General features: G+C 40.2%; 2 protein-coding genes across 2 annotated transcripts in view; both read right to left on the bottom strand.

Moving 5' to 3' along the window:
* LOC129746008 (uncharacterized) overlaps positions 1-13,958 on the bottom strand; it is a 269,649-nt gene that overhangs the window by 102,058 nt on the left and 153,633 nt on the right. The gene's annotated exons all lie outside the window — the stretch shown is intronic.
* On the bottom strand, positions 1,415-7,384 carry LOC129761040 (uncharacterized). Its single transcript, XM_055758737.1, has 2 exons — positions 6,472-7,384; positions 1,415-5,421 (listed from the first exon to the last, which is right to left on the bottom strand). The coding sequence occupies exons 1-2, from the start codon at positions 7,382-7,384 to the stop codon at positions 1,415-1,417; spliced, it is 4,920 nt and encodes a 1,639-aa protein (XP_055614712.1).

The raw sequence follows: 13,958 nt of genomic DNA, 5'->3' as shown, positions 1-13,958 counted from the left end.
GATCGTAGAGATCTCTGCATCTACCGTTTAAGTAAACGTGAGTCACTTAAAGCGACTAATATACCCTCCCTTTCCCCACACAGTCCGCAGGGTTCGGCCAGGGCACCTTCAACATTCTGTGGGGGCAAGTTTTTCAATTTAAGAGATTCTATAATCTGAGGCAACGAATTGGAAGACTTTGCTTCTTTTGAAATTTAAATTCAGGAAGTGTAACACCATCTAGGGGAGAAGGTGGTGCAATTTTTAATGACTGTTATTTCATAAAACGGAGAGTTGACGATGTTACCGTTCATATTTATGGAGTCTTGAGTTTGTGCTCGTTTCCCACTATACTTAGGGTAGACTTATCTTGATAATATTTGAATATACACAACATTCAGACAAACCCCTCACCACACACAATTTGACATACAACCGCAAAGCTGGTCTAAACATTGGTTAATGTTTTATGGCAAACCATAAAAGCGTGAGAAGAAAACCGGAAAATGAAAGGCAAGATGATTTGGAGGGAAAAGACGTCCCATAATTGATCGATCACCAGTGTTCGATCTATTTGTCGGTTGGCTTCAAAACAGTAGAGTTCAAGGCGTTAAATCCTTGAACTTATCGTGTTGGTGATTAAAGATCATTTTACCGAACGAAGGTTTCAAAGAGGATCAGGTGAGCTTGCGAATGTAGAAGAAGCATCTTAGGTAGCTGGGGCTAATATAAAATGATTCCCCCAGGACCCGAAACTGTCAGCTAGTTTCTCATCTTGCAAAGGGCCATTGTCGAAGATAGAATAGTCGCAAACCCAATAGCGACGTATTCCAATATCGGGTGTTGTTATTTGAGAGACGAAAAACTTATTCTGGTAGCAAAACGCTTCAAACTAGAATATATTTATATGGATTGAATTAGTTTCACATAATTTCATAAGGAAGTTCATTGACTTACATTTATAGTTTTCCTTCAGTGTTTACTTCAACAACAAATATGCTGGCTATTCCGAGAAGTTGAGCCTGATAAGGAACTTAAATTGTTACGGTTCTGGAGAAATAGCGTTATTTTAACCTCAAATAATACCTTTTTGTAAATACGATTGGCTGAGTTTACAAATCCTAAACCTGCTCTGATAATGCAGATGCTTGCAGCGCCTAATAACTATAAGAAGGTAAATACATATTTTAACTATAAGGTACAACTTCATAATTCACTTCAATAAACCTCGTTCGCAGCCACGACCAAAGTATTCCAAAACGTGTGTAAAGCGATGATCAAAACAGGATGTTGTCTGTCAGATCGGGTTTGTCAAATTTTCACCAAGACTGTCTCCTGAGTTGTAAGAACCATCGTAATCTCTCAGGTGGCGTTCTGGAGCACTCTCAGGCAGTGCGCCCAGTTCTCAACATCCTCCCCCCCGTAACGCTGGCCACTAGTTACTGAGGCCCAGGGTTTCCCCTTGTTGTACGTCCAAGACTGCCAATTTAGCGACCGACTGCCGCGTGAGCCCCTTATTTGTAAGCACAATAGCTCTACGAGCACGCCCATCAGATCCCAAAATGACCTCATGTACCCGACCGCGTGTCCAACCGTTTCGTCGCGTTTCGTTCACGATAACGACCAAATCCCCGACTTCAATTGGTTTTACGTCGTCGAACCACTTTGTACGACGCGTTATCGAAGGCAGATATTCGCGTACCCATCGCTTCCAAAAAACATCTAGTTGCCCTTGAATTTGATTCCACGACTTGCCGATAGCTTTAGCATCAGGCGTTGCGTTCTCCGGTTTTTGTTTGACCCCATCAGAGCTCCCAAGCAAGAAGTGATTGGGCGTAAGAGCTTCTTGTTCCTCAGTTTCCAAAGGTAGATAGGTTAACGGCCGAGAATTCACAATCGCTTCGGCATCAACAACGAGTGAGTACAACGCTTCATCATCGAGCTTTCGTCCCGCGCAAACGCTCGCTTCTAGTGCAGTTTTAACGGAGCGCACCATGCGCTCCCAACTTCCGCCCATGTGCGGAGTTCCGGGAGGTATAAAGACCCATTTTGTCCGCGCATTCGTGAAGGTGGAGGCCATGTTCGTATGTAGCTGTTGGATCTGTTTCTGCAGGATGTTATCGGCCCCTCGAAAATTGGTACCATTATCCGAGTGGATTTCAATTGGTGCTCCACGCCTCCCAATGAATCTTCGAATACTTAGTATACACGATTCTGTGCTTAGACTATATACCACTTCTACATGCACTGCGCGAATCGTTAAGCAGGTGAACAGTGAGACCCATCTTTTCACCGAACTTCTTCCGACTTTAACAAATAACGGACCAAATAAATCCAGTCCTACGTAGCTGAACGGGCGAGTATACGACGCTAATCTAGCTTCGGGTAAGGGAGCCATTCGAGGGGTTTGGGGTTGTTGGCGATACACTTTACAATACTGGCATCTACGAGCTATTCTCTTTACAGTTGGCCTTAGTTGTGCGACGATAAAATTCTGGCGCAGTTCATTGACAACTGTTTCTGTGTTGCAATGTTGGTATTTTCTGTGATGGTAGTCCACAATCAGATCGGTTACGTAGTGATTTTTTGGTAGAATAACAGGAAACTTAAAATTAGTTGCCAAGTTCTTCGCTGCTCTAACTCTACTGTCCGCCCGTATTACTTCGTTCTCATCTAAGTACGGAGAAAGTGTGTGGAGTACGCTGTCCTTAGGTAAAGGGATTTTGTCTTTCAAAGGTTGTTTATGGTTGCGCTTCAAAATTTTCAATTCTTCTTGGAAGGATTGTTGTTGGCATAAACGAAAGATAGCGTTCTCTCCTGCGATGAGCTCTTCTTGTCCCAGGAATTCACAATATATTTTTTTAAATATTTTCATGTTAATGTACCGGTAGACATATGCCATAGTTCTTACGAGGCGTTCCCATTTCGAGAAGTTGGTGAAGGTGACTATGGGATCTATGGCAACAAACCCAGTGTGCACGCACGAGATTCTTAATTCTTCGGTAGTAGTTTTCGGGGCCTTCGGTTGTGGCCATTCCTTTTCTGGTTCCCACAGAAAAGCCGGCCCTTTGAACCAGCTATCAGCTGATCGGAGAGGAGGTCCTTGTCCCCACTTGGTAGCGAGGTCCGCAACATTGAGTTTCGACGGTATCCAGCGCCATTCGGATACATTTGTTGTCGACAAGATTTCTCCCACACGGCAGGCAACAAATTGCGAGAACCTGCGATGGTCCGATCGAATCCACGCGAGCACCGTGCTTGAATCCGACCAGTATACAACACGTTGTGCTACAAGTGGATGCCCGTCAGTAATAAACTTCTTCAGTCTCGTCCCGATAACAGCAGCTTGAAGTTCTAGGCGTGGAATGGACCAATGTTTCAACGGAGCAACTTTCGTTTTGGCCGCTACAAGAGCACACTCAAATTTACTAGGACCGCTAGGAATACGGAAGTAACCAGCTGCAGCGTAAGCGTCCTCGCTGGCATCTACGAAGATATGCAGTTCCATGTTTTGATAGCGAGTTCTAGTCGCTCCGGCAAAGTAGCAGCGTGGTATTCGAAGTTCAGCTATATGTACGAATTGTTCTGTCCACCGTTGCCATTTCCCAAAAGCTCCATCGTCGATAGCTTCGTCCCATTCAATCCCTGAGCGCCAAATATCCTGCAGTAATACCTTTCCATGTAGAATAAAGGCTGCCAACAAACCTAGCGGGTCGAAAAAAGTCATGAGACAGCGTAGTACTTGTCGTTTTGTTGGTCGATTCCTGAGCCTAATGATATCTTGGAGTTCCTGTGCTAGTGAAGTGGAATATCCCAAGACATCTTCCTCTGGCAACCAGTGCATGCCTAGAACGCGTTCATAGCTACGAAATTCTAGATCCAAAGTTTTGGGTTGCTGGTTTACGTCTTCACCTAGACTTGCGAGTATTTTTGTGTCATTAGATCGCCAACCTCGAATGTTGAAACCACCTGCTGCGTGGATCATCCGAACTTCTGAAGATACTCTAGCTGCTTCTTCGGGTGTCTCAAAACTGTCGGCGTAGTCGTCAACATAGTGGCCATGTGTGATACCTTCCACTGCTCTTGGGTAAATATTTGCAAATTCTCTGGCATTCTTGTTCTTGACGAACTGAGCGGCAGCTGGAGAACACGTCGCCCCAAATGTTGCCACATTCATAACGTAGATCTCGGGTGAGTCTTGAGGGTTTGATCTCCACAGAAAACGCTGAGCTTGTTGATCTATAGGTTCGATCGAGATTTGATGGAACATCTCTGTAATATCAGCGGTTACGGCCACAGGGTACTGGCGGAAGCGGAAAAGGATCCAGGGAAGTGGAATCAGTTCATCAGGCCCCTTGAGCAGCATGGTGTTCAATGACGTTCCGTCGACCGTAGCAGAAGCGTCCCATATCATTCTCACCTTCTCCGGTTTTTTAGGGTTGACTACCACTCCTAGTGGTAAGTACCAAGTTCGTCTTGGATCTGAATTCCTCAGCTCTGTTTCTGTCGCCCGATGAGCATAGCCCTTTAATTGGTAATCCACCAACTGCTTCTGTAAATTTTCCTGAAGACGAGGGTTTTTAGCCATTTTCCGTTCTAGGCATTCTAGGCGTTTTACCGCCATTGGGTAGCTATCGGGAAGTTCGAATTCATCGAAACGCCAAAGCAGTCGAGTTGAGAATCTATCGCCTACTCTGCGTGTTGTTTCTTCCAATATAGAACGAGCTCTTTGATCTGCTTTGGATTCCAGGATAACTTCAGTGATTGGTCTTGCATCTTCTTGCGAGATGAAATCGCGTACCATTGAATGAAGAGTTTCATCTTTCGAACAACCACAGGCATGAAGGTTGACAGACGGAATAGATTGTTCAGTTGGAGTTCCGCCGTAGATGCACCAACCCAAACGAGTTTTTGCAGCAGTTGGTTCACCCGATTGCCCTTCTCTGATTCTCAATGGTACGGTCAGATGGAGGTTGTTCACGCCTATCAAGACTCGAGGGACTGCCTTGACGTAGCTGGCCACTGGGAGGCCTTTAAGATACCGATATCGGTTCGCCAACTTACTGTAATCTAATGTTTGTGTCGGTAATGACAGGTTTTTAACTGTGCGCGTTTCTCTAAGATAAGTTTTCTGCTGATTTATTCCGGAAACCACGAGATCAAATACTTCAGAATCCTTCTCCATTCGTGTCACATTTCCAGTCCATTCGAGGCAGAGTGCTTGCGCGATACCTTTAATGCCCAACTCGTTGACCAGTGATTCCTCTATCAGCGTGAGAGACGATCCTTCATCGATGAAAGCTACGGTGTCGATGGCTTTTCCGTTTCCGTACACAGTTATAGGGATCATTCTGAATAAACTCCCACGATCGGGACTTCTGTGGGATAGAACTTCGCCAGAAGTAGCTGAATAGGTAGTAATAGGAGCTTTACTATGGTTTTCTGTTGATGAATAATGCGGGGAAATCGAAGAAGAACGCGTGGAATGAAGAAGGGGATGATGACGTAATTTGCATCCGGAAACCCCACATCGGTTGTTACTCCGGCAAGATCTCCTCCCATGGCTGAAAAGACAGATGCGACATATGTCTGAAGAGTTAATGAAATTCCAACGGCTGTCGATATCAAACGATTGAAATTCCTCGCAATCCCTCAAATAGTGGTCCCCAGTACATTTCGGACATCTTTTCACGGTGATACTATTACGTTCCTTCGGCAGTTCTACGTGAGCGTGGATTGCGCCTCTTTTCGTTTTGCTTTTCTCATGCTTCACTGTTGCTCCACTGTACGGGCAGACTAGACTCACCGTTCGCGCTACGTTTGTCATAAATACACCAAACGTTTTCAAACTCACTTCTTTCAAATGTTCACTATGTTTTGCCCATTCATATTTCGTATGCGCCGGTAACGGGTCGACGAGTTCGAATAACAGATCCGGATTTGACAGATGTGCATGTAGGTTTGTGGCCTCCAGATGACCACACAAACTTTTAAAGGCTACCCCATAATCGATCAGAGTTTCAAGGCGATCAGGTTTTGGAGCTGGAATCCCACGAATCTTTTCCAGAAGTTCTTTTAAAAGTAATTCAGGCCGTCCATAAACAAATCGAAGTGTTTCCATAATTTGTGGAACACACTCCGGCTGAAGCAAATCACTGCGAACAGCTTCTAAAGCGGGGCCCTTTAGACTTTTTTGTAGGCGTACTAAATTTTCGGCTGCGCTAAAGCCACAATTTAGAGTGGTATTGGTGAAAGTGCTAATGAAAATTGGCCACTCAGTCGGGGCACCCGTAAATATAGGCAAGTCGCGGTTTATAACCTGCCGAGCAGCGAGTTGAGATGGCGTAGGTTGGTATGCGGGTAATATATGGGAAAAATTTAATTGTTCGTTTGGCCCCAAACCAAGTTGTTGAATGAGGTGGGATAGGGGCTCACTTTGTTGGCAAGGCAGTGTATGTTGGTCATGATGAGAAATAATTGGAACAGTCTTACCTGTGGCTTGTTGACTAATCTCGAAGGGGGGGAGATACTGATTACCGTCACTTGCATGTTCCCGAACTCCGCTGCAGCTAGCATTCATTCCTGCTGGAGTAGCAAGAATTTGTTCCGAACATCTCTCGTTGACCTTCGGTAGTGAAAACGGTTTAGGGTACATCTGAGTTACGGCTGGCTGCATTGGGCTGATACCAATATCCGAGGCACCCAAAGGAAAGCTGGAAACCATTGGTTGACCCAATGAATGCTTTGGAATCGCTCCAGTTGAACGTAGGGGAGTTAGTTGAGCTGGTTGAACTTCGTAGGTGTCGTGACGAATAGCGCGGCTTGGTTGCTGCTGCTTATTCTTTTCCTGTTCCAAAACTCTGGGATGTATGCTGACTGCACCGTCTCGACATGATGAATTTTCCACCCAGGTCTCAACCCTCTTTCGGCGAGATCGACGACTGATGAGGCTGCCCACTTCCTGTGCTTCCTCTTCATTGCCAGAAATGTCATCTTCTTGCAAGAGTTTGAACTTTTCGTCCACATAGTTCTTCTCAGCCTGGATTTCTTCCAGCTGAGCATTAAGCTTCTCTTCGCGAGCTTTTACACTGATCTCTCGTGCACGTCGATCCAGGGCGCGCTTTTCTTTAAGCAGCTGCAACTGGAGCGCCTTCCGACGCTTAAGAACACTAGCAGTCGTCAACACGGAACTTTCGCTTATAGCTGGTATGCAGTTCCGGCAACTCCATGGACGATCAGCAATTGATCCAGTGACTCCTGCACACAACTGGTGCCACCAATTCTGACAACTGTCACACTGCACAATGTTGTCCCACGAGTCGGGCTTCTCACAGGCGACACAACTGCTTTTTTCGGTATTTCTGGCAGGGGTTTCTTCCTGACCCTCGGAGGTTGATCCAGCCATATAAATTTTGAAGATTGTTGTTATTTGAGAGACGAAAAACTTATTCTGGTAGCAAAACGCTTCAAACTAGAATATATTTATATGGATTGAATTAGTTTCACATAATTTCATAAGGAAGTTCATTGACTTACATTTATAGTTTTCCTTCAGTGTTTACTTCAACAACAAATATGCTGGCTATTCCGAGAAGTTGAGCCTGATAAGGAACTTAAATTGTTACGGTTCTGGAGAAATAGCGTTATTTTAACCTCAAATAATACCTTTTTGTAAATACGATTGGCTGAGTTTACAAATCCTAAACCTGCTCTGATAATGCAGATGCTTGCAGCGCCTAATAACTATAAGAAGGTAAATACATATTTTAACTATAAGGTACAACTTCATAATTCACTTCAATAAACCTCGTTCGCAGCCACGACCAAAGTATTCCAAAACGTGTGTAAAGCGATGATCAAAACAGGATGTTGTCTGTCAGATCGGGTTTGTCAAATTTTCACCAAGACTGTCTCCTGAGTTGTAAGAACCATCGTAATCTCTCAGGTGGCGTTCTGGAGCACTCTCAGGCAGTGCGCCCAGTTCTCAACATCGGGGTTAAGCAACACCTCGGTCCGACACATCAAGATCAGTTCGGCCACGATCTGTTACATCACCATCTACCAAATCACCAGCCACATGCCGCCCAAATCCGCCAAGTCAATCTCCGCCACCACAATACGTCATTAAGCACAAAATCCCGCCAAAATACTCCGTTGGGTAGCAAACCACCCACGCGGAAATCCATACCGCCCTTTGAAGGTTTTTTTGCCGCTTTCCCGGGAGAACATCACCGAGTCATTACCATTTGGCCGCTTTCCCGGAAGAACATCACCGAGTCATCGCCATCTGGACCCAGCTTGTTAACAGGTACCTGTGAAGCTACGCACTAAACACACAATTCACACTGAAACACACATACACAGACTTTATAAGGTTAGGGAAATAAACAAAAAGTACATTTATAAAAAGTTTTGGTTACTCTACACGCTAAAAAGAACTCCTGATTCGTCCATTACAAAAATTTTACATTAGATCCAGTAGCCGACCTTGAGACCTCCGTTGCCTCACGCTTGAGCTCAGCCAACAAAAGAAGGCCTTGTGTGCCCACCCTCCACTGAATCCCCAGAGGAACGACCAGGGATTCGAGGGCTTAGACGGGATCCCTTCTGGATCTGGCAGTAACAACGAGTAGCGCCAACCGAAGTTTTAGGCGACTGTTTATGCGAATGCGAATGCAAAGAATCAGTTTTAAGGATGAGTTTAGAATCAAAGAAGCAATCAATATCAGAAAAAGAGCAATTTCTTGCCGAAGAAGCATATTGCGAAAATTCAAAAAAGGACATGTTGGAGAATAAATTTTTATAATCTGCATTGAGGAGGCGTAAGAATTATTTATAAATTTTCATCCCACACGAATTTTTAAGGAAAAAAAATCAGTTCTTGACCGATCAGGACCGATCAGTTCTTGAATGTCCACACTTGTCGCATTTTAAGCATTGTTAAATACAATTTTTTTTTAAATACAAATTGATGAAGGCTTCTTTAAATTAATAATTATGCAAATAAGCTCAGTTTTGCTTTGGGAAGGGAGGGGTTATCAAATGTCTACACTTGTCCACGGTAGCGGGAGGGAGTCAAAAATCTCGCAGTTTTGTCCACGTGGTATGTGAACGGCCGCTTAGATTTTGAATTATATTTCAACTTAAAATTCAGATTTGGGCTCTTAATTGTTATTACGCAACTGAAAATTTCGCTTCAGAAATTCAAACGATTTTGTTTGAAATTATTAAATTTTGAATTTCTAAATTGAGTTAGAATGAAAGTATACTTTTCTATTTGAAGAGACTTAGTAGGCTGTGAGTGAAGAAGCAGACATTTTTTGACAGGGAAATTTGTGCTGTAATATGTGGAATATTTGAAGATGGAACTTCAACAACCATAACAGCATAATGGTTGAGGTTCGGAAAATGGAATCGACCGGACTCTGGAAAAGTGGCCCACTCAAAAAAAGACATACATTCTTACTAGCTTTGGTTCTTGCGAAAAAGCGAAACCAGTAGTTTCCCCAACAGCATCTGATCCAGTAAAGCTACTTTTCCACATTTCAGGGGGCGATGGGTTCAACTTTGAAATTTGAGGAGCGTTGAAGGGGATCAGAGGGTAGTGATGTCGAATTAAAATTGACATATTCTAAAATTATTAAACAACGTAGATTTTAAATGATAACATTGCGTTGCAGAGCTTATCATCAAATTATTACCAGGTTTAAGACTAAAATATCTATAATTTCTTGTATCTTAATCGTAACACAATTTTTTTTTCAAATTGTCACACATTCTGTATACGATCTATAAAGGCAGAAACACAATGCAGCGTCGGTCGTCGCGTCACGTCAGCGGTCAACGCTGTCGATAAGTACTAAAACGCGGTCGCGACGCACCCGACGATTTTAGATGTCTCTTGACGCTGAATTGTGATGCAAAAATCGTCGGGTGCGTCGCGTCCGCGTTTTAGTACTTATCGACAGCGTTGACCGCTGACGTGACGCGACGACCGACGCTGTATTGTGTTTCTGCCTTAAGTTGATCTAGTTTTGTTAGATTATTTTTTATTATACTTATAATTTTGAATGGTAATGCTTGTATACCTTTCAAATGATTTGTCTCAAAAATTTTGTTGAGCGGAAAAAATCGAAACTAATCTTTAAAAAAAAGCGTCAGCTGTGATTCAGGCATAAATTTCTTAGAAAAAATTGACAGATTTCTGATTACTTATTTGAGAGAAGTAATATTTTAAATTCTGAATTGTTCATCTTTATTTCGATCGATTTAAAAATTTAATTTTGGCTTAAATTAACAGGTGATCAATAACATCGCCGGAATCTAGTTATTGGAATATATTTTGAAGATGAATACCCGTGCCCTGATTCAAATTCAGATTTAAGGTTTCAAAAATGTTTAATAATGAAATTTATGATATCAATAATACTAATTGTATTGAAGTTCAAGTTCAAGTATTCGCAATGGAATTTTTCTAATTCATTAGATGTTTGCTTGAATTTTGATTCAATACAAAATTTGAATGAATTTAACGTTTAGTCTTCCAAAAACATAATTCCAATAGCTCATTTTTAAAGATTTTCAAAAAAAATCGCTCAGGGGGGCGTTGAGCTCGAAAATTTTGCAAAAGGGGGCGGTGAGTAAAAAAAGTTTGAAAACCACTGCACTGGACTATGGTCGGCGGCAATTTTGCAGCGGTCTAACGTATGGTACTCTTCAGAAATTTTGCCCAAACGAGCTCGTGGAGAAAATGCATTGTTAATTCAAATTCGGCGTCGGCAAACTAGTCGAAATCAGCACTATTTTTTTAATTAGGTACCAATTACTGTTTGTTTGTTGTAATGTGTTTCCTGTTTAACCATTAAAATTCCAATTTTTTTTTGCTGAAAAATTCACCGAAGCTTAGTTTTTCACTCACATTACAAACAAATTTTGTAATTTTTGAATGTGATGATCTTATTCATATGTTTTTTTTATTATGAAATAAATAAATTAAGTATTCAAGGCTTTAACAAATTTAGTTACTAGTTCTCAAAAATCGACTTTAGTTAAAGTATATACAGGTTTTCAAGAGCTCCATTTTTCACTATGTTTTTGTTTCTTAAGAGCCTGAGGAAATTTTTTTTCACATGCACTGGATATGTATGTAGAAAATTTTGTTCTTAAATTGAACGATGGACTTTCAAAAAGTAAGTGCAGCACGAATGAGATAGGAAAACAATTTTTATGAAACATCTCAACTTACATTTGAGAAAATGGGAAAAAAAGTTTTTTTTGAAAAACAATGATATTATATAAATGAAGATTATCAACAAAACTAAAGTATTCTGTAGATATGTGTGAGAGGATGTTTATTTGTTTAAATAGATTTTCAAATCCTTCCTTATTGATGTACCAATACTTAAAATTAGATTACGACCTCATTCCTTGCTAAATTGGTTGGATCTGTTGATGTTTGTCAATAATGCAACCTAAATAGGAGTTTCTTTGAGTAATGTAGAAGATTAGGAAAACAAGTTAAAAAAAGGAGGATCCTTGTACTTGTCAAAGGTGTTTCCAGATTGTATCCTTTTACCCACATTCCCAAACAAATTTTTTTGCTTGGATGCAGAGGTGACCTCGGTCCTAAAGCGCAATATTATATCTTTCATCCCTTTCTCTATTTGTCTAACTATCTATTGACTACTAGGACGTGGCCGGTGCCGTTATTGATATTCAAAGAGAGAGCATCAGTTTTGTGCATTGAGAATAGGCTTCTCATCCCAAGAACCATTCTTTTGACCTCTGAACAAAATTGATGGCCTCGGTCAATCACGGAGTAGCAACCATTGGCGATGTGAAATTCGTTCAACTTAAAAATAATGGTTGGTTTTAGTTATATGCCGATTTTAATAAATCCCCAGTAAAAGTGGGAATGGATAGAAATTTATAACTGAAAATATCACCAGAGTCCAAAGTTATGGAAGTCAAACAAATAAGCTGATTTGTTTGTCGACTTACATAACAGATAAATTTACATTGTGTTGGTAATGTAACAACGCAATCGATCAAGCTCACAAAGAAAACCGATCCCCATCATCGTAGTCACAAAACAGGCTTCAACAGAGAAAATTGATGAATTACCTACTCTTACTAGCTCGATTGACGGACCATGGGTAAGTCCTAGTCTACGTTTGTCGGATCCGATCCTCTGGTGAGTTAATAGCATCCAACTTAAATATTGCAATTGTGTCTATTTTTCGCCTCTCAATATCTTTGTCGATCAATGGGAGAGCTTTCTTTATTTAAAAAATATATCATTTTTTCACCTTCATTCACAAGCACAACACTCACATATGCTAATGGCACCGTGTCGATGAATTCGAATGAGCACTGCTCTCCCTTTCTTCGGCGTCTCTACTTTACTTATTTAAAAAAAAGCGGTCAGTCGGGGAAACGTGAGGTGGAATCATATTTTCGATGGTCCACGCTTATGGATTGATGGATTGCTTTTGGAGGAAGGCACTTTGCAAACCCGATGCAGACGGATCTAGTTGAGGTAGGCTCTCCACATGGGGGTTGTCGGTCGACGGGCCGCTCAAAGATCCCGCTGCTTCACTGCACTACTTATCAGTTGCAATTTGGGCAATTGGGATAATTATTAATTCTTTAATTGAGGATGGTTTCTGGAACAAGCTTGTTTTTCTGATCTTTGAATTTTTTTTGGGTCTTTTAAATTGAAAAATATTGGTAACATTGAACACCAATTGTCAATTTTCAGTTTCATTTTTCACTTTTCAGATTTTAAAATTTTTGAGGATTTTTTTTTTGATTTTTTTTTACATATTTTCAACATTTTTTGAAGATAAAATCTAAAAATACTGAACGTTTTCAAGCTCATATTTTTTTCGGTTTATCCCAATTATCTAGTTTCTCAAGTTAATTATTGATTTTTTTAAGATTTCGCTGTTTTCAGAAAATTCTTGTTTTATTTTTAATTCCCGTTTTTTCTCACTTGTGAATTTCTTTTTTCCGGTTTTTAGCAATCAGTTCTCTGTTTTAAGCTTAAAATTTTCAATTTTCAGGTTATTATTTGTTTTACTTTCATCAGCTCTTGATTTATTATACAGATTTTCATTTATTTTCCAACTAAGTTGAAATTAAAAATTTCAAAACTCTTGAAGTTTTCCATATATTGCAGCTATCAAATTTGTCTTAGTTTTTATTGATTTTGTCAGTATTTTTATGTTTATCAGTTTCTTAGAAAAAATAATTTTTACTCGTTTTATTCTGTTTTTTTTTTAAACTATTTTATCAATTTTCATCGGTTTCATAAAATTTACTCTTTAATATCAGTTTTCTAAGTTTCATCGGTTAGAATCTGTTAATAGATTTTCAATTTTTTTTTTAAGTATTTTGGATTTCTCAAGTTGATTTTGTTTATCTATAATTCTTTCAAAAGTTTTCTAGGTTATCTCAGTTGATTCAGTAGGTACTTTTGTTTTGAGTTTGAAAAAAATAAGTTATTAAAGTTTTTGAACCTTTTTATTCTGTTTATTACTATTTCATTTCAATTTTTAAGTTTTTCACGATTTTTTATAATTTTCATATGTTCCGCTTTTTTCTAAAAAGTCCGGCTTTTTTCGGTAATGTTCCGCTTTTTTATTCGTGAAATGTCCCGTTTTTTTTTTCAAAAAGCGTCTGGTAAGTCTACATTGAGCTGATTAAAGAAAAAAAACCGTATGAGAACTTATAAATTTGCAAACCAATAAAAAAAAAACAAACGGGAAAAATTGAGAAAAAAGTTTTTAAAAGACCTCTTAAAAACTGAAAAAGGTAAATAAATTTTAACTTGAATGAAATATGTAGAAAAATATAGAAATACGAACAAACTTTCAAAAAATATTTAAAAAAAATCAGAAAGACAATAGAGGTTTAGAATTCCTCTTTTGCCTTACGGATTGATTGTTATTGTCATAATATGAAAAGCTTCCAGATTG

The sequence above is a fragment of the Uranotaenia lowii genome, chromosome 1 (assembly GCF_029784155.1).
Source record: "Uranotaenia lowii strain MFRU-FL chromosome 1, ASM2978415v1, whole genome shotgun sequence".
In the NCBI taxonomy this organism is placed as follows: domain Eukaryota; kingdom Metazoa; phylum Arthropoda; class Insecta; order Diptera; family Culicidae; genus Uranotaenia; species Uranotaenia lowii.
Note: the sequence above shows the minus strand (reverse complement) of the source record. Positions and strands in the feature narration are given on the sequence as shown.

Coding starts and splice junctions, on each gene's coding strand:
- LOC129761040 (XM_055758737.1), bottom strand. CDS start 7,384: ATGGCTGGATCAACCTCCGAGGGTCAGGAAGAAACCCCTGCCAGAAAT. Junction 5,422..6,471: donor GATTAGTCAACAAGCCACAG/GTAAGACTGTTC, acceptor ATTCATCAACAG/AAAACCATAGTAAAGCTCCT.